Source organism: Haliaeetus leucocephalus, unplaced genomic scaffold (genome assembly GCF_000737465.1).
Source record: "Haliaeetus leucocephalus isolate CR32 unplaced genomic scaffold, Haliaeetus_leucocephalus-4.0 Scaffold702, whole genome shotgun sequence".
In the NCBI taxonomy this organism is placed as follows: Eukaryota; Metazoa; Chordata; class Aves; order Accipitriformes; family Accipitridae; genus Haliaeetus; species Haliaeetus leucocephalus.
In genome coordinates this window covers 3,664,955-3,686,350 of record NW_010973138.1, presented here as the reverse complement: position 1 = coordinate 3,686,350, position 21,396 = coordinate 3,664,955, and the positions used below count along the sequence as shown (strand labels likewise).

Genomic DNA, 21,396 nt, shown 5'->3' with positions numbered 1-21,396 from the left:
GGAGTTTCAAAAGCCCTTGCGGGGTGCCTACGTTGTGCCGTGCTGCTGCAAGCGAGCTTTGCCTGTGCTCAGTGCTGCTGGGGGCCCAGCAGTTGTCTCAACATGACATTGCCTCCAAGCTCACATGCCGAGACCCCCGTGAGTAGCTGGTTTTGCTTGGCACCACGATGATCATGCACACATGACTTCCACTTGCCCCATGCCCAGGCAGGGGAAGAGTCTGCCTGAGAGCTGTTGAGGATCATCCTCATTCCTTCTCAACCTGGACGTGAGTAGAAACTCTGAAGGACGAGGCCCATCACAGATCAGCAGCATCTTCTTCTGGGGAGCTGGTGCCACTGATTCCAGCCCTCTTGAGGATGGCAGGGACAGCAGAGCCTCATTTTCAGTCCATAAAGGGAGTTTTGGGTGGTGTATGGTGTATGACAGTGTACCACTGTATTGCTAGTACTCATAGTCCTAAGCAAACAATAATTTAGTCCAATAGTGCCCAAACTTGGAATGGGGACTGCTGAGGGGGGGTTGTGGACTAGAGGAGACAAAGTTCTGCTGAATTTTCTATATTTCTCTCTGGTTTTGGTGTTACACAATATGAATGGTCTGTATTGGGGGTGACAGCCAGAAGCATTTGGGAATTGTTAGTGTAGCGCTTTGGGTTGTAAATAATCATTCACAAGCTGCTCCTCTTCCCCTCCTGTGAATTCCTCCATGTGTACCAGTATTTTCTGAATGTTTTGGCTGAAAACGTTCCAGCCTCCGCTTTGCACACCACATGTTCACCTCATCTTAATGGTGATTCAGTATCCACGAGGTGTGTGAGTCACCTCAGGGATGTGGGATTGTTTCTTATTCCCTGACTGACGTGTGGGCACTTATACATGGGAGAACATAATATTTGCTATAGACAGTAAACAAATAAAGGAACTAAAGAGCAACAAACACAGTAGTGGCTGAATGTTTGGCAGAATTTGTGCTAAAACTGATGAAAGTGACAGAATTCTTGAAGTTCTGCCTGGACATTATTGAAAAATAGAGAACCTATTCCCCTAGTGTCAAGTTCATTACAGGAGTAGCTGCATGAATTTGTGTGGCTTCTGCTAATGAAGGAGGTCAGGCAAGATAAGCAAATGGTTACCTGTTCACCTCAAAACAGAATCCAGGAGACACAGCAAACTAAACTTGCCTTGTTTGTTCATAAAAAATATTTCTGAGCCAATTGTTTAGGTTTTGTCCCTCTTGACGAATGATAAAAAAATCTCAAATTCCTGCTGCAGCATTCCTGACAGTGAAATCACGCTTGTAACCATTTTATTGCGATCATTATCTTATACCTCTTTCCCTCCCCAAGCTTATTATTTTCCTGCATCATTTCAATGCCTGTTTTCCATAAGCTTTAAAAACTCAAGCTTGAAAAACTCTTTCGCATGCTAAAAGAAACTTTGTTCTTCTGGGAAGCTAAGCTCAGGTTTACATTGCAAGGACCACGGAAAGAGACTTTTAAGGAACAACAGTTATGATGGATTGTGCTGAAAGCCTTACTCAGTTTTTGTAATGCATCACATTTTCTTCCTTTTCAGTTCTTCATTAATTATAAAGCAATGCCTCAATTGGAGGCACCTTTTGCGCTTTCATCATGTCCCAGTTTTGATCACTATATGCGTATAACTGAAGAAGGGTCTAATAAAAATAGGTAAGTACCAAACACCAGGACAGGTTTAAACTGCATTCAGAATATTTCTTTGGGTAGTGGGAAGGTGATCAAAACTGCTGAAGTTGCTCAAGATCACAGAGTTCAGCACAGGTCAGTAGGATTTCATGTGCCTAATCCACAGCATCATGAAGGAAATCCTCCCAGAAGTCTTTCTTCTGACCCCCAGTATGCTGCCGGCACGTATGTTGATGAAAAGAAAATCATCTATTCAGAAGAGGAAAAAATCACGCCTTAAACAACCATACTCAACAGCTTCTGAAGAAGTAACTAAAATGTATCCTCTGTTAATTACCGCTCTCCAGAAGACATATTTAACAGCATGATTACAAAAATCAGGGAATATACAAAGGCAAAAAATATTCATTCCCTTGGGCCAAAAGCTGCTTGCAGTTACACCCAAGAAACCACATTAAAGCCTTCTGCCTGCGAGGTGCCAAGCCATCCTCAAAGCACCGAATCCCATTTGCTGCCGTTGACATCAGCGAGCGCCCACGGCTCCCCGTGGCAACTCAGCACTTGCCAGATGAAGCACCGATGCCCTGGTCTGGCAGCGCACATGCACACATGCCGAATTCTGCTCCCACGGCCAGCCCCGCCAGTGTCGCTACGAGCTGGACACGTGCTTATGGGCTGCGGGGAAACAGTCCCTGCAGCAGAGCTAGACTCAATCCAGTGCCTATTTTGGCTCTAGAGGTGAGCTCTCGGCCTTTTGGGGATGATTAATTTTGGTAATTAGCTTTGCTTTTTCTGTAATTTCTGGGCAACGGTGCTGTCAATGAAAGCGAGCGAAGGAGAAGCGGAACTGGGGTGAGAGCGGGCTGGCAGAGCTGCAAACAGCTGAGCACCTCTCTGCCTCCTGACCCCAAACCACACGGCTCCTCCAGACCCCGGCGCCTCTTGAGCGGAGGCTGACAAACATGCATGGTCCTGCCAAACCCCGGGACGGGCCTGAAAAGTGCTCCAAACGGGGCCTCCGGCAGAGAGGGCATTGCTCTAATCCACCGCACCATCTAGTGTCAGGACATTTTAAAACACTCCATTCCCCCATGCCCACGCGTTTTGTTCTATAGCATCCTAAATATAGACTCTTTACACAGTGCATTTCCACAATCAGGGTCTGCTTTGTAAAGTTTTGGGTGTTGTTTTTTGCTTTGGGGGTTTGTTTTTTTTTTTTTTTTTTGTTTTTTTTTTTTTTTTGTCCAAGGTCTCCTGAGTTTATAAAAGGCAGCAAACTGAAGCAAACTCCAGAAAGCCTATGGGTGAATCCAGCCTGGAGCAGTCCTCTCCTCTGAGACTGTGTTACCACTTCACTATTATTTCATTAGGAGTTGTGCTGTAACAGTGCATGGCAATTTGGAGACACTGAACAGACCAGCTTTCTACCCAAAGACATGAATAGCGAAAGTGTATTGCTAAGCACAACAAAAGGATTGGGCAATGCAATAAGCGGGACATACAGATCATACTTCACACTGTTAAAATAGGGTAACACTCAGCAACAGTAATGTGTTCAATAGACACCTCCACGCTTATTTACTTAGAATAACATCTGCATTGCAAGGACCTCACCTTCCCCAGGTCTATCACACGGGCTCTTCAGCTCAGGGGTAAGTACAGCCTTCAGACTGCCCTTCACACTTGGGTTTTCAATCATGCTTTAGTGGCAGTAACATGCAGAGGAAAAAAGCATCTTTCTGGCTGCTAGCAGTAGGAATCACTGTATGCTAACCTCTGGTCCAAAAAAAGTTGGAAGCACGTGGGAATCAGACTTCTATCTTTCAGGAGACACCAGCATTTGCAAAACAAAGACCTTCTTGCAAGAAGTGTCACTGCTGAACTTGCTATTGCTAATGAATATTACTTGCTTGGGCAATTGTGGGACCCAATAGTCCTTGGAGGCTGCTGAGCTGCCCAGAAAGGTGAGTCACTCTGACAAGGTGCTCCCTTCATTTTTAAATGCAATGAGGCAGCACTTTCAGCCTTGGTGTTCTGCAGTCTTTAGAAACTCTTCATCTGCATGCTTTAACTTCTTTTCATTTATAGAGCTAGGTTCCTACCATTTTCTTTAATGAAAAGAAAAATTCCAGCTATTAAGGTGACAGCTCTATTAGAGATGTTAATGAATACAAAAAGTCCATTATCTTGGAATGGGGATTGTTTTTCAGGCAAAAACCTAATAGGTTTCACTGACAGATAAAAAGCTTTCTTCAATATGTTATAAAAACTGCAAGGAAAAATAATCTCGCTAAAAGTTATTTTCATTAGTTTTATTCTTTTAATCATGAAAATATTTCTATAATAATCATTATGTAGAAGCATTTGCATTCAAAAAAACCTTAAAAATGTGGCCTAAATTACCAGACAGACTCTCTATTCATAGGTTTATGGGCAGTGTTGCTCAAATGAAAAAATAATTAACTTCTCAGTAAAAGTCCTAATGATGTCAATTCTGCTACAGCAGATAGTGTCAGCATACAAGAAGATTAATTCCAATATCGCATATTTGGTTTTCTCATTGCCTTAGAAATAAACCACAGCATGTACGTAGGGAGAATATTTTCATCCTACCAAAAGACAACCCCTCCTGCTACGTACTCTGAGCAGGTGGCAACGCGTTTTTCACTCTGCTGTTCTTGCCCATCACCTAAAGCCCGTTAGGGTCTGCCCTGGGGAGGTGGTGGCCGCATGCTCCGGAGGGACCATCCCTCTGTTATGGGAGGCGAGGCATGGGCACCCCAGTGGAGGGCCCTGGTGGCTTTTTTCACAGATGTAAAAATAGTCAGGATGCCGAGTGGTTCCCTTTTGGTGAATCCTAGTGCCATCTTTTGGGGGAAATAGGAATATGCCTTGACCGGTGAATATGCCCTGACATATTTCAGGAGAGCAGCTCTGGTTGTCCTGCTGCGGGCGCCTGGCTCCCAGAGGAGCGGGGTGTCCCTGGGGCTGATGTGCCTGCAGGGCAGGGCTGGAGGTGCAAGGTCTCCTGGGTCCCTTGCTATTGCGGCAGCTTGAGGAGACAAACTAGGGCTGGCTTTCATGAGCAGGACCACATCCCAGGACAAGTAGGACGGTGTGGCATTCAACAGTGGCTACAGGGCGGGGGGGGCACAGCCAGCACTGCAGCAGGGGGTGAGCACTGGGCTGGGGACCACTTGTCCTTGGGGTGAGCACACTGTCACCCACACCACAGGGAACTGCTGAGGGGATGGGAAACATGCAGGCTCTTCCCAGAAGGAACAGCAGGATTGCACCTGCGGTGTGGTACAGCTGTAGCGTAAAGTCAGTCCAGGGCAGCAGAGGAGGGACAGCACAGCCTGCAGTACCTTTCCAGCCCATGTTGCCTTCATGTCCCTCTCCCCCACACCTCCATCTCTCCTTTGGCTGGCCTGGGGAGACCAGGCTCAGCACATTGGCCTACTCCAGGTTGGGGAAAAGGGCACAACCCAGACCTTCAAACAGAAACTTCAGGGAACATCTGAAATAGAGGGCATCCAAAAATGTCCTGTGCCTTCACCTCTTGCCAGCCACCCAGCTGTAGCCCAGGAGGAAAGACATGAGGGGAGAGGGCAAAGAGACTGAATATGATGTGTGTCACAAAACATAGCCCTCAAAAGCCGGTTATAAACCACTTGGCAAAACCCTGCACGTCACTCAGTACTACTGAGCACTGCTGTGGGAATGACGAGATCACGGGGAGACTTTACCAGGGAGCATTATGGGCATGGAAACTACACGCACGCACACGCACGCACACACACGCACTCTTCTGCTGACATCTGATGGAAGCCCTGACCCACGCCTGAGGGTGTCCAGCCCTCCCTCCACGGCTGCGGGGAAGGGGGGGACAGGGGCAGGCGGGGGACACCCTGGGCTGCTCGGTGGATCACTGCCTGCAAAAGCCCCAACCCCACAGGTTCGTGCCCCAGGAGGAACCCCACCACAGGAGGAGCACAGCGGCCATGCAGGATGAGAAAGCAGGAGGTTTTGACTTGGCATCCCTCTGCCCCAAGCACCCCTTGACATAGGCTGCACCGGTAGCTTACAAAGCTTTTGTCCACAGCCCAGAGAAGCTGAAAACGCTGGGGCTGCCGGCATGGCTGTGGCAGTGGGTTTGGTCCCAACCTGGCAGCCCACCCTGTCCACTGCTCTGCAGCAGCACAGCCAGAGGAGCCCTGCCCCAGCTGTCCAGCCTGGGCACGCTGCTGCCAGTAACACATGGGTTTCAAATTCACTTACCTGTTCCTATATTTTTTAAAACAGATCTTTTGATTTTCTTGCTAAAGAGAAGAAGAATGCCCCATGCCTTGCACACGCACAGCTCTGTGAGCAGCCTTGCCTGTAGGGTCTGATCAGCCGGGGTGTCCAGCTGCCACTGGAGCCATGGTTTCTTCATCTCAAAGCCTGAGCCAAGTGACAGGAGGAGTCGCAGGAGCTGACTCAGTCACTGTGTAACATGAGGCAGGGTCAAAGTGGAGGCATGAAGTATTTGCAGGCTGAGCCCAGCGTGCACTCCTGTACTTACTTCAACAGTCAAGCAAACCATACCACTCCTAGAAAATGTTCAGGTCACCTCTTTCTATAGGAGTTGCGAGGGACTAAGCCTGAGAGTCTCCAGGAGCCTAATTATAAGGCTAACTGCACAAACCATGCAAGGCCCAGCGGGTGTATGGGAGCACTGCTCCTTCCCAGGAGGCCTGTCAATTCTCCATATGGTTCACAATGAACCACAACCCTGCCCAGATCACTTGACCGTCAGACAATGCCACAATTACGCAGACCTTCCTTAGTGCCTCATATTACATTATTCTTCAGGAAACTCATTAGCACCTTCACAGCCTGCGAGAGTGCTTCTCTCTACAGATGCTCCGTAGCCTTGAAATAGGTGACTGCCCAGAGCTTGCTGGCTGATACTACCCTGAAGCCCTCAGGGGCCCCAGCAGCCCCACAGAAGGGGTTAGAAAATGCATGGGCATTTTTCGTTGAGGTCCAAGAGCCATAAGGCCCCTATTTCCGTCTGTGTGGGAGAGCTTGGTTGGGAACAGAAGGACACATTTACACAACAAGATGCAGGTGTCAGACCAAGACTGTAGACTTCATAGTCAAGGGTACTCAAACACAGTCCCAAATCTACATCATTGTCTAGCTGTTTTTCTTTTCAAGACCACCCCAAGCCCCACCATGGGGACATAAAGCTATCAAACACAGTTTTGAAAAGTGCTTTAGTGAACTACTTTTTCTTTAACAGTGAACATTTTGTACGGTGGCATTTTACCCCCTGATGGCCGCCTTTGCTGGAGGGTGGGTCACCCCCAGGGCTATGCACTCATCTCCAAGTCCTTCCAAAAGAATGTGACTTTGTGAAAAGACAAAGCACCAGGGAAGGATTTCTGGAACATCTGAGGGACTGAGGGACACAAATCCCATTGCAAGTCTATCAGATTTGAGAGCCTAAGCTACTTTGGGTCTTTTGGAAACCTTATCATCAGTCAACTAACTACATTTCGCCAGGTATTCTGACCAAATAAAGCTGCTCTACCTCTTCCAGTTTTTCTACTGTTATGTTGTGTTGTGCGAAAATTGAAGAAAAAAGGCATGTTAGACCCCAATGACTCTCTATAACATAATTATAATTACACTAAAGCCCACCAGACATTTTTGAGTAATAGATGACTGAGCCACAAACCAAACGTCTCAGCTTTTAGCCAAAGTAGGGAAATGGAAATGCAACAGTTACTAGGAACACCTACAATGTCTGAGCTCAAAAGCTATTCAGGTAGGTACAGTGGAACATCAAAAATGTTAAAGTTGTGACTGGTTTCCCACCTCATAGACTGCTATGCTAAAACCTTTCACCATGATCTTCATCTGGTAGGAACAGGAGAGCATATTGGATTTGGCACATAGCAGGAGACACACACTGTATGCATGAAACTTTACTGGGTTTTGGTATACAATTAAAATAACAAGAGTGAACAAAGCCGTTTACAGAGTGCTAAGCCAGCATTTCATACAGCTTATGACAAAACAACAGAGATGTATTGGCTGATGCTTTTATACAGAGTGGAATGATTTACTACATACTGTACATTTAGCATTATAATACATTTAATTGTTGAGGTAAGTGGTTAAAGAAATGAAAAATGCTGGATAGCTCATTTTGTATAGCACTCATCAGTGATTGGAACTGGATATTACATTCCCAGTGCAAATTACCAGCATTGGCAAGGCTATTTTACAGCTGTTCAGTGTGCTGTCTACATTGTAATGAAGTCGTGACATGAAATGTTTGTGGAAATGGTAATGAAATGTTAGCTGAAAATATACTAAAGTGGTAAGTGTAGAAAGAGAAATGAAGTATAACATTTACAAATTCCACCGTCTCCTCAGCTCAGGCGGCTTCAGCTGTTACTTCACCCCAGATGTGCTAACCTGCCTCCTCCTACCGAACTGCACATCACAGTTGCTCTCCAGCATCTCCTTTGGGCTCAGTACTTCGAATTAAACCTGACCTTATCTTCTTTTTAAGCCTTTTTTGGTTCTCTTGAACCTCTAAATTCTCTACAGTCTATGGTCTCCTTCCACTTGCACCTCTCTTTCTATTAACCTCTTGATATCCAGTTGCTGTTTCCTTCCCCACATCCCTCAGATCCATCTTTCACTTTCCATGCCTATACAGGAAAATAATGTGTTTGGGTTTCCCCAGGTATTGAAGCCTTCCTGGCACCCCCTGACCACATGCAATTCCCCTTTCCCTAAGAGGCAGGGGAGGTTGAGCTAAGTCAACCTCCTTGATTGCTGCCTTCACATTGTCAGCCCATGTTTTGATCCTCTGGTTGGCTCTCTGTTTACTGACAACTCAGATCTGATCTCCTGTCATTATCATCAAATCATGTCTAACACTTAGCACTGAGTAATCCTTGCAAGAATGTCTTAAAGGTCCCCTTATATCTTCTTCCATAAATTGCTAATAAGCGGGCAAGTGTCATGACACTTTGCTACCGCCTCTGACAGCACTTCATAACTCTTTTTCTTCTTCATTCCCTCTTGATTTTGGCCTCCTCCTCCTATTTTTCCTTCCCCTTTCCAAGCCCAACTGATAATAGCTTTTTCATTTCCATGCATCCTTGGTTTTATGCCCCTTTTCCTGCCACCTCCTTCACTTCAATCTTCCAGGAACAGCCAAGGTAACAACCTTTATTTTCACAACTGTTTTAAGGATCAAGCCCTGCTCTGCTCCAAAGGCTGTGTGCCACTTGATTTAGTCCTGATTTTCCATCTTTTCTTTGGAAACTCATGGTGGGAGGTTTACAACTTGCTTACAACCATGCAGAGCCATTTACAACTTTTCCATAGCTGTAACCATGAGGGAAAGAAGCAGACACTTCAGTCCCTTGGGGAGCCAGGCTGTGAGCTGTCTATCTATGTGAGGATACGAGCCCATTGCAATGTCCAAGCACCTTCTACACGTTTCCTGGATTTATCCTCAGAGCATGTTAGAAGAAAAAAACAATCCCATCCTCCCTCCTTGAAGAAAGACCTGAAATGGAAAATGTTCAGCTAGTCTTGGTAGTAAATACAGCTTCTTCCAGCATTTATTAGTCTTGTGTATTTAAAGATATGAGCACTTAAAAGCAACATCTGTTAGTCATGATCTGTATTTACCACAACCAGCACAATAGGATCCGACTCATGACTGGGTCACCTGAATGCCATTCTCATCCCAGGAAACTGAAACATATTGATGTAGCAGTGTTTCTGGGAAATAGACAGCATGGGGTGATTTTTCAAGCATAAACAAATGAATATTTTTACTTTCCTTTTTTTCTTTTCTTCCCCTTGTATTTTGAATACAGTAATGCAAGTCAACATACCCCTCCTCAACCCACAAGGGAAAAGGGACATTATTTTAAAAATTGACCATTTCAGTGGTCAGTGCTGTTGCAGATGTTCTGGAGAGCTTCACAATCCCTCCAGCTCTTCTCCAGGAGCGTGCAGGAAGGTAGTCTTTGAAGCCCTGTATCATTCCTGGCAGTCCTGTGCTCATGTCTCAGGTGTCCAAGGGGTCTACATGGCTGGTTTTCTGATACAAACTGGTAATTTTGCAAAAATATATGAAAGAATTGAGTGAAAGATGAGTCTAAAACTGAAAATTTGTCTTTCATGTGCTCTTAGGACTGCTTTGAAGCCTAAAAGGACCATGGCAACCATTTAGCCCAAATGCCTGTGCCTGTTCTAAGTACTGTGTATCCATTTTCTGCAGAGCAGCTTTCAAGTTTCCAGTGGAGAAGAATGACATCTTCATCATGAAGAAAATCGGAAAAGTATAGGCACTTTTTTGGCAACGTTACTTATGATTATCTGGTATTAAGCAGCAACACGCTGCTGGGTGCTCTGTGGATGTGCATTTTCAGCCTGAAGCAGCTTTCAGCCTGGCCAGGACACAGACAGAAGAGGGCCAAAATAAACACTGCACAGTTGGGCGAGATGAGCTGGTGGAATTAGTGCAGCAAGTTCACAACAATAGTTTGGAAAAACCTTCCTAGTGGTCTGTTGGTGGAGAGATCTGAGGAAGGGAGGTTTTTCAGTTCATGAGAAAGAAACAGCTCCAAACAAAGAAGAACATGAAAGTCCATTCAGAGCTGAAGGGGTGAAGGGTCTTTTAGCTGCTCAAGGAAGACCTTTCAGCCAGGTGAGGCTAGAAGCACATTAGCTGCTTGACTGAGGAGAGTGGCACAGAGTCCAGTGGGAAGGAAGTGGCAGTCAGAGAAGTCATAGATAGAAATGGCTTAGACAGCAGGAGACATCAGGCCTGCCCGTGTGCAGAAACAGAAAAAAAAATTAAAAAAAAAAAAAGAAAGAAAAATAAGAAAGGCCCATTAACAATTATCAGAGAAGAAGAGGGATAGGTTTGTGAAGTGGAGTATGTCTAAGCTTGGCTAACATCCAGTCAAAGGGAGCATGATAACAAACTACAAATATTTGGAAAGCCGTAAACATTGAGGCAGGCTAGGAACTCCGGAGTGTGATGCATGGGGAGCATAATCAGAAGAAATTGCAAAATACAAAAATATCAGGAAGACAAAAAAAATCCCCACGTTAACAATGGGATGTATTAGCCTCTGTGTTAAGGGAATGGGTAGAAATACCCTGGTGCTGAGACCTTTTCAAATGAGAAGCAGGTTAAGGAAACATCAGTAAGTATACAATAGAAAATAGTTCTGTAATAGTGAGGGGGATGGATGGGGTTTCCCAATTACACTTTCTCACTACGTCTAGGATTATGCACAGAAAACTATTCTGCCCCTTACTCTTTTACAAAATATATATGGCCCAATATTCAGGTACACAACCCAAGAAATTCTCTGAACTTGATTTTGAGAAGTCCTCATTCCACTGAGTTAAAAGGACATCTCAGGGCAATTCCTAGCCTAACCAGCCTGGCTGTTTTATTTAGTTTTCTTGAAAATATGTGCCTTTTGAAACAATGACGGCCATTACATTTTGAAACAATATTCCACATTCCAGTTGGCCTAATATCCTCATTAACCAGCTCACCAAGTAGTGCCCCTTCTTCAAGCATGATGGGTCATGCATCTGTAGTCTTAGCTGCCAGTGCCTTGAAGGAGCAGTCACACTGCTGAAGGGGCAGCAGTAGGAGCCAAGCCACTTTGGAGGTTGCAGCTGAAGCCTGGAAACAAGCAGGGAGCCAGGACAGCCTTCTGAGCAGCCTCACGTGCTTCCTGAAAATGGCGTGGCTTACCCAGACTTCATTTTCATGTTTTCTCTTGCTGAAATCCTGGTGTGACCCACCTGTGTGGTCTGCACGGAGGTCAAGATATAACCAGGAGGTGCGAGGCATGCGGTGCATAGCCAAGAGCTTCATGCCTTGACCAGGTGTGTGTATAGGCAGCTGTCATTATGGAAGGAGGGCCATAGGGCTAATTAACCACGGGGGAGGCTTCGTGGACTCCTTAGGCCTTGCCTCCCTCAGTGTAATGCCAAGTGCTGAAAGGTGGCCTCCTCTGGACCCTAAGGGCTGCAAACTCTCAGCTGAGCGCTGATGAGGAAAAGAATCTCTGAACAGCCCAACACAGCAAGGGATGTGACAACTCCAGTGAGGGCCAAAAAAGAAGAAATACCTTTACCAAGAAAGCACAAGGGAGCTCTGTTTTTTCCACCAGGTGTTGCTGCCACATAACTCTGTTACCTGTCACTCATGAAAGGGCTTGTCTTGCTGATGGTCAGCAAGGTCCCAACCAAGCCCAAGGACTAGCCACAGTCCACTGTGAACCTCCATGGTAGCACCTAATCTCCTTAACATAGGCCCCAATGGCAGGCAGGATCTGCTGTGAAGGTATCTGAAGGCCCCCTCCACTGACCAGACAGGGAACTAAGCACTTGTGTTGCACCAGGATTGCTTCAGGAGGCAGTTAAAATTCAGGCATGAGTTAACTGAATCCTTTGGATGGCTGAGGTGCCATTCTTACTTACTGGCAACTTAGGTAAGCAGAGACTATTCTCAGGGCCATTCCCCTGATGCGACCAAAACTTGAGAAGATGGCACAGAAAAAGATCATGGCATCATTAAGCATATAATATAATGTAGAGTGGGGTTTTTACCTTTCTTTAATGCATCTGTAATTAAAAATTTATTTTAAAATTAGATCTTAGCTGGTGTAAGAAACAGCCTGAGCAAGAAGAGTTTGCTGAAGAAACTCTAAATCATGGATAATACCTGCGTTTCTGCGGGCAGTTTAAAAAGCATGTCCTAACCTCTGTTGATCTTCCCTTAAGACTCACAATACAAGTGCTGTAAAATACATCCTTCAAACGGATTCTTTTTATGTACACACTAAACCCAATTTAATATCAGGGGAAATATATTGATCAAGAATGGTGAAAGTTGAGCTTCCTAGTTTTAGTTTTAAAACTTTTCTCAGCACCACTTCCCATGTTACAGTGTAGCTTCTCAGACAGATGGGTATTTCTTGGTGAAAGATAAGCACACATGTATATCTCTAAATTTCAGGAAATATAAATTTTCTACTTTCAGAGGAGTCCTCAGAGTGCTGTAATAAGGTATGAGATGACTGACAACTGACTTTAAAAGAAGTCCTAATCTAAACAAAGGGCCAAAGTTATCAACATGACCAACTTGTACAAATGTGGACTCATCAGGGCCATGTTGTCCATGATTCCAGGTGCTTAAATGGCAAAGAGACGGTACGTTCAGCCAAGGTCTTGGGGTCTGGCTGAGCCTCATGTGAATGTCTCTCACAGTATGGATGCAGAGATGCTCAGCTTCCCTGAGCATTTTGGCTGTATTGGGCCCATCCTTTGTCATGGTCTGAACTGAGAACCAGTCCCTAAAACTCTGGCCTCACTCCCGTCTTCCTGGCTCCAAGTAGCAGGGCTGGATCGGGTAGCAGGCAGTGAGTAGCAGAGACACTACCATGGGTCCACCGCCTGTTTTGGCTCTGCCAGTGCCCTGGGACACTGGGCTGGCCTTGCCCTCCAACAGGAAGACCCCCATGGGGTAGCTGCTGCCCCTGGGGTAGGGAGGCCCTGCAAGTAGCAGAGTGACCCGTCCCAGTGCAGCAGCAGTAGGCTTTCTCCATCCTTCACTTTCCTCTTCATCCTCAGGGTTGCAAAATCCAGGTTTTCCAAGGCTCCCGGAAAGCTGTGAGCTGGTCGTGTGGAAAGGTGTAGCTCTAAGACAGATGTTCTGGACTGGTTCACCAGTGAGTTACTCATGGCCTACTGTAGGATTTTGTTCTTCATCATGAGGGTTCTCCATCATGCCATCTGCTGTAACTTCATCCCTGTCCCAGGATTCGATCCCTTTCTTTTAATATCAGGATGTTGTTCCCATTGCACATGATAGCAGCCAGGCAACACAACCTGGAAATCCTGCAGGCAGCTCTGTCAGTGCTGGGGACACTTTGCAGGCCTCCAGGCATGACCTTGCCAATCTAAACAAAGACGGTTGTTTTATCTGGATTTTTAAGTGTTTGATTAAAAGGTGGTTCAATAATACACTTACCGTTTTTTGAGTTGGAAGTACACATGAAGTAGATATAGCAAGCATCTGTAGATTTATTTCCACTGAAAGGCAAACTATTATTCTCATAGTCAGCACGTAGGTGTGCCTTCCATAACTTTCTAAAATTGTGAGTGACTAACCTTTTCCAAGAGTTCCGTTTTTCTAACCTTTCCTTGAGTTTTTATTTTTTAAGAGATACAGACTTACAGTGCTTATTTCCCAAATGATCACAAGGCTTATGATGCCACTGCTCAGGTCTCAAACATTAGTAATATAATCCTGTGCTTATAAACTGCCACCAAGACACCCATAAACAGGAGTCTGGCAAGTAGGCTGCCATTCCACAGCACCAATTAATGCTCCACAAAACTGATATGCAGAACATTTGCTATAAAACCTGAAATCACACCCATTTTGTCTGAAAAAGAGACAAAAGAACAGAAAAAAAGAGGGATACAGTTGGAGGTCTAAGCTGACTGGGGTCTTTGCAGTAAACACTCCCTGCTGGGGAGAGGCACTCATAAATGTCAGTGCTGATTTTCCAGACCAGTTCTTCAGCTGGTGTTGCAAAAAAATGGAGTCATGCCATTAGGCACCAGATGTAGTTTTGGGGCCTGGGGTACAGTGCAGGAAGCCTCTAAATCTAGAAGAGAAAAAAACATCCTGCACTTTGTAAACAGCCAGGATGGACTGCAATGACGAATTAATAAGCTACCATACAATCTATTCTAAAGGGAGGAATAATGGAAGTTATTCATTATTCACTTTATTTACTAATAATGATACAGTATGTATTAATAGCAAGGGGGTATGGTAATTTGACATATGACTCATATGAAAATACATCTAGGCTGAGATTATGCTGCAGAATCAGATGGCAACAAAAGAATTTCTGGGTATCAGTATTCTTCCTTAGGCGCCTCCTTTAGACTTCATTTTCAATCTTGGCCATGATGTTGTCAAAGAATTGGGCATGGTTGCAATCTCTGGGCAAAAAGGAGCTCAGGACAGGAATGGCAAGGCACTGTTAAAGAAGGGCTGCAAGTATTTTAGCAGAACTGTCTGGAAAAGACGATATACAGCACCTGTCCACTTTGAACTTAGGCTAAGCATTGCTATTTGGTCCTACATTTTCAAGATTGCCAGATTTCACGAAACAAAAATTTAAAACAAAATGCCTAGCATATTTTAACATGGTGAGTAGGAGATCTGATAGGCGTGTCAGGCACTAAAAATGCAAATGCAAATGCAAACTACAGTGTCAATCTGAATTGCCATGCTAGGCCAAGCTTATTTTATTACATACATTCTGCATTCTAAGTACTAATATGTTCATAATGTAAACATTAAGCATACAGAGTTAAAATTCAAGGCCACAATATTTTTGATTGTCCCTTTTTTGTGTCTTTGGTTGGCCGAGATCAACTCGTAGTGTATAAATGCATAAGTTATATAATAATTATATAAAAAGGAAAAAATAACATTGACTTGTATACTTCATTCTGACAAACGCACAGCGTTCGCGACTCGATAAAGAAAAACTGGCGCCCGCCTAACAAAAATACTTAGATGATTTCTGATTTTGGCAGTCAGGGGTTGTCTCTTGCTTTAACCAATAGAAAACAAACTCCCTTAATAATGATGAGGTTCTAACTGGTAACTTTTAAATATCAAACACAATTCCAGTTTTACTTTTTTTTTTTTTTAAGAGATGCATACTCTGATTTCTGGATTCTTCTTCTTTTCCCTTTTTCCACTTTTTTTTATTACTATAAAATCAAGTCTGTTCCTCCTGTAATACTGGGAATGGTATGATACTGAGCAATACGTTTCACAAGTCCAAACAAGTGTTTCTTCATAGTCCCAACGCTACTAAGTTTTGAGTCTTTTCAGTCCTACTGGTAAAGAAGTTTCTTTTCTCCCATTCTCACCACCTTTGTCCTCCTCTTTCTCCTTTCTGCTTCCTCTGTCAGGTACAGGCCTCTGATCACAGTCATACACTTGCCCTTCAGCACATTCTTATTTCCAATGCTTGGCTCAGGGTTCCTGTAATACTGTCAAGGAATCTTAAAGTTTGGGTTGTCTTCACAGTTTGAGTAGCTGATAACACTCTGATGAATGGAACGCATTTGATTTCAACTAAAACAATGCTGTTATATTCCAAATCAGCTTCCACACTAAACCAGTCTCTTTTGTTGATATGTTTCTATTTTTTAAATACAGGTAGGGTCTTTTTCCTTTTTTTTCCCTTTTCCCCCCTCTTTTGTAATGATTCATATATTGTATGTTAGGTCACTATAGACTTATCCTTATATTGCTGTAGTATAGTCCCAGTTTTGCACTAGCAAGATATCAAACTTTACACATAAGCTTATCAACTTTTTAAGACCACTAGCTTTCGTAGGTTTTCCTTACCATTTCATGCTTTTACCTACAATAGTCTATTGTTGTTTGGTCCACAGAGTCGATGCCCATATACATTACATTTTAGTATCTTAATACTTCTTGAATATCTCCTTTAAATCCCTACTACAAAGAGTCTTTTTGACATCTATTTTTTAATGTGTTTTTTCCCAGCCAAACCTTCACTTGTCTCTTAGGCACTTTTCATTCGTGTACTCCAATAGAGTTCATTGCAATTCATCAGGGACTGTATCCCAGGGAGAAGTGTCTTTGTTTGCTTTTTCTGGTGTTTCTTTTTTTCCCCACTTAGTAGTAGGTGCCAAGATGAGAAGGCATATGAGCAGCTGGCAGCCTGGTATTGGGGTAAATACCTCCAGTTGGTGAATTCCAGTATGGATTAGGGGCAGCAAAAAAGCTGGACGATGTTACGGGCAAAGCAGGGGGGTGGGGAGCTACAAAGTTCATCTTCTGAGGGTGTGCATGATAGGAGCTCATGTAGGGGAGGTCTGATGGGTATTTGTACATGGACGACTCTGGGGGGTGAGGCTGGAGAGCCTGAGCGATTCCGTGGAAATCAAATTTGTAGGCGTAGCGCTTACCATGAACCTTAGTCATAATATTTTTATCATAGTAGTAGCGAAGCGCACGGCTGAGTTTGTCATAGTTCATGTTAGGCTTGCTTTTCCGCTCCCCCCAGCGCCGAGCCACTTCGTCGGGGTCGGTCATCTTGAATTCTCCGTTGGTGCCCTCCCAGGTGATGCAGTTGGAGTTGGAGCTGTCCGAGAGGAGCTCCAGCAGAAACTGCCATAGCTGTATCTGCCCACTCCCTGCAGGGGGAAATGAAATAGAAATGTCAGGACTACTGACTAATAACGTTAAGACATCAATTCTTCCAGGCTCTCACATAGGACCCTATTAGGAAATGTTGCAATGTCGGTTCCTACTTCTTACTCTTAACTAGTCCCCTTTCTCCCAGCGCTGTCTCATGAAATCCTAAAGAGCAGAGATAATGGTAATGTGTCATGTTTTCCTTCATCTGAGTGGCAGAATGCCATTACATGGAGATTTAATAGTTACCTAATGTCATTCAGTGTAGACAATTGATGGGGAAATAATACAGCGCTCATTTAGGAAACTAATCTCTAAAGTTCAGGACAAACAGCTTTCACTTGCGTAACATTTTGCTTGTTCTCACAGCATTATGTTGCAACTAAATGTTCTCTGCTATGGAATAAGCCTACACAAAATGGAGAAGTTTAGAGAAAGCTGGGCTTGTGCCAAACCATATCATCCATTTGCAGCATCTGGGGAAATGCAGAACGGAAACTTATTAGCTTGCTGTTGCACTGCATACAACCATAGGGCAAAACATTTGCAAGACCAGTGAAAAGGTCCATAGAATACATTCTTGTCATCGTTCTGTGTCAAACAAGTTAAAATGATTATTGAATTTAAGACTTAAAATGTTGTTGTTGGGTTTTTTGCACTCCTCTGCCAATTTCATCTTAAAGAGAAAATAAATTAATCTGCTGTCAACTTTGCAGAATTGTGTTGCCCAGAGTTATAGGAACAAAATTTGTCCATTTTAGGCAATTGAAAGTAGATTTCAAAGGGCCTTGCCACTGATATTCATGTTAAAAGCTTAGCATTTCTTAATAAAGCAGCACTGAAATGATGCAAAATACAGCTGAAGCAGCTTGCAAGGCAATCTGTTTCACAAGCACAATGTCAGCAGAATTTGCCAACCAGCTTGTATGTGCTAACTTCTAAGTACATCTCTGACCAGGAATCATTTGGGTTTCTTTTTTTTTTTTCCAAACCAGATATGTGGGTATAATAAACAAGCTTTTCTTTAGAAAGCTTATAGTAGCAAATTATAATATCAAGCTAGAGTAGCATCTGAAATCCATTAGCAGTTTATACTTCAGTGCAACTGAAACCCATATTCGTTTAAATTATATTTATCCAAACTGTCCTTAATGAATTTCTTCTGTTCCATTAACATGCATTAAGTAAACAAACAAACAAAAGAATCCATGGTATGAGCAAGGCATGCAAGTTTTAGTACATGAAACATAACAAGAGGATTAGCCTTTGAAAATCAATAAACAGTTCAGCACTGGACAAAACACAAATTTTTGAATAAGCAATCCAACATATGTTCTAACATAAACACTTGCCTTCCAAATGTAATATATAGTCCTATGAAAATAAACGGTTGCTGTCAATTTCCTTTTAATGAGAGAGTAATTCCACCAATTTATAAACACACAAAACATGTTAAAGCACAGGAATGATGGTGTGTAGGAATTCCATATCCAACTGTTAAAAAAGTATCCCAGTGCAGACCATGTGAGTGTCTTCCACAGTAATGAAGTCTACCAAATGGATGCTTGACACAATTGTAAAACCTGGGGTTTACGAACAAATTAAAGGGAGGTAGGCCCCCACTTCCAGTTAAGATCAGTGTCACCTGGAAACCCACCGCCTTAGGCCATTTGGAAAATCCTATTCTTAATTCTTACTTAATTGCTTTCTTATGCCATGCAAAACTGTTTAGAAAGTAAGCTAATCTAGAACTGTGCTTGATGTCACTTGAGATAAAGTGAAAGGAAATGGATCAGTTTTTTGGCAATTTCATGCCTTGAAAAGCCATACAATCATTGTAAGAAGAAACACTGTTACTGGGGGTTGAGGAGACTTGCAGTGTGGAACAAGGAACACTGTGCCCTGTGGCTGTTAAAGCAAGGGAAATAGGAAGTGGCATGTACAATGTCAATCCATTGTGGCAGATTATGATGTTGATTATGGTGGTGTATGGCCACAGTGTGTCCTGCAGACTCAGAGCAGCAACAGTGAAATCTGCACAGTTCACAATCAGTGTTATTAACTCACCAAGAAGGTTCCTCGTCTTTAGCTAAAATATGCTATAAATCCCTGTCCACAATGCACCCCATTGCTGCCTTCTTAAAGTGGAAGAACATTTTTGAAGTGTTAAACCCAATTATTCTTTGCAAACAGATTATGCTTTCTTGTTTTTTCCCTATGTATTTTTGCTGGTTTGAGTTATTCATGCCAAAATTTTGTATTTGTCAAGGTCAGTATGGCATTGTAGTGTGGATTAACAGATTCTGGGACACATATGATGCGGATCGGTAAGAGACTCATGCCCTTCTGGAGGGGTACCTGGAGGCCAGATGGGGTATCTTACAACACTTAACAAAATCCCGAAGTTTAGGCAACTGAAGTGAACTCCTATTGATATGAGGACTTCAAATACCTCTGATGAGGTATTTGACTGAATGTAACCATCTATTCTAGGATGATTTGAATAACTCTCTACAGAGACCTATATTAACTACATCTCCAATGAACATCATGGGAAATAAGACACCTAGCTTATATGTAGACACCTACCTTAAGATACATGACTATATGTGTCTTAATCTGTAACCTCAGTCCCACCCTTGTGTAATTTAGAAACTTAATCCTGCAACACACTGGGCATCACCAGCTGCCACTGAGACATACTGAACAGCGGTAAAATTGGTCACATCACCTTCCAGGTCTGGCCTTAAACCTGAAGTGGGGACACTAGCAGTGAAAAGAAATCCTCCTAAATCAGCAAAATCCCTTCTCACCTGGATTTGCAAGTCGGCTGCTGGTTGGTCCAAGAATCTGATATGGATCTACAAAATTGTGAAAGAAAGATTTAAAATCATATAACAATGATGTCAAATATTTTAGGTGTTATTTTTTAAGCTAGTAAGCGGCAGTGTATACTGCCTGATGGGACAGCAGGTCCAACACTGGGGAAAGCAGTTCCTTTCTCTGCATCACAATATTTGCATGTCTTCCCTTAAAACTGGGTGTGGAAGTGAACAATTGCAAGGATACACATTTGCCTTTTGTACTGTACTAGTGTGCACAAGCATATATTCAGACACACTGTAAATTTGTCCCAGAAGTATTCTGTTTCCTACTTAAATAAAGTACACATACACACACACACAGGCATCCTTTGGTACTATTGACCATTGCAGTATGTCAGGGCTCACAGGCACAGACAGGTCATGGGGCGAGAGTCCCCTCTGCAAAGGACAGCAGCCTTTTTTCTTGTAAGGCCACATTTGTTTTTTGTGCACCACTGCTAACACTTTCTGTGCCAGAAGAGTCTCCAGAAGAGGGCTGAGAGTGCATGGCTGAACCCAGGCTATGTGGCTGGGTCGATTCTTTGTCACTGAAGTCCAGTGAGGGATGCCCTCTACTAATTTTGCAACTAGGGTTTTCAGAAGAGCCTGTGTCAGCCACACAATGTCCGTAGTATCTCAGTGTTTTCCTCAAGGGATTCCCTCTGAAAAAGAAAACTTATTTTGGCCTCAGTTGAAATACAGCAGGAAAAAGGGAAGGCAGTGACAGAAGTACAAAAGCCAAAGTGATGGGCTGCAAGCACAGCCCCTTGCCCTTCGCCGAATGACCCCGTCACTGGACTGCCTTGTCTCCGGACAGCTGCTCTCAAATGGCCGCCAGTTTTACAGCCAAGAAGATAATCAGGTTACATTCCTTATACATTTAAATAATCTGTGCAGCTCATACACAGCCATTAAATGGTCCTAAGGACTTACATAAATCAGCAGTATAGTTCTTGAAAGATTCTCATGGTTGGAAGGCCAGATTAGATAAAACACTATTTGGGCAAAAAGCAGTATAATACTTCCCAGGCAGCATGTGTATGAGTTAATGAGATGTAGTCATGTGCACAGTCTTATTTAGCTATAACAAAAAACAGAATAATGATTTGAAATCCATGTGATAAAAACAGGCTCAGAGTCTTCTGAGCTAAGAATATCCTCCAAATCTCTTTTATTTCCTACTTCTACCCTTTTCCTGTTAACAAAAGCCATAACTAACTCAGAATCTCTGTAGTGCTTTCTAGCTACCTGTCCAAAACACAGTCGAATGCAAAATAAGGGATTAGGTCCTACCTCATGGATTAGCTGCTCTGAAAACACAAAATGTGCCCATTTTGCAAAACCACTAGTCTACAAACTCATAAACTTCTACCTTCTCCTCAGTTTCCCCATAGACTGAGAATCCTTCTAATTTTCCTGTTTAATTTCAGAGGCCAAATTCAAACAGGTTTCTGTACCCTGTAATCCATTTTCATTTCTTTGCCCCATGCCCATTTTCCAAGTGCTAGCATTTCAACTACTGTGGAGTATATGGTCTTCTGACATCC

General features: G+C 43.5%; 1 protein-coding gene across 3 annotated transcripts in view; it reads right to left on the bottom strand.

The window, feature by feature from the left end:
• Nucleotides 1-15,983: 15,983 nt before the first annotated feature.
• ERG (v-ets avian erythroblastosis virus E26 oncogene homolog) overlaps nucleotides 15,984-21,396 on the bottom strand; it is a 63,745-nt gene continuing 58,332 nt past the window's right edge. For all 3 annotated transcript variants that reach the window (XM_010580324.1, XM_010580325.1, XM_010580326.1), the window contains 2 exons: nucleotides 19,799-19,846; nucleotides 15,984-16,984 (listed from right to left, as the gene is read on the bottom strand). In XM_010580324.1, coding sequence (XP_010578626.1) covers nucleotides 16,464-16,984; nucleotides 19,799-19,846 — 569 coding nt within the window. In that variant the 3' untranslated portion in view covers nucleotides 15,984-16,463. The remainder of the gene's footprint in view (nucleotides 16,985-19,798; nucleotides 19,847-21,396) is intronic.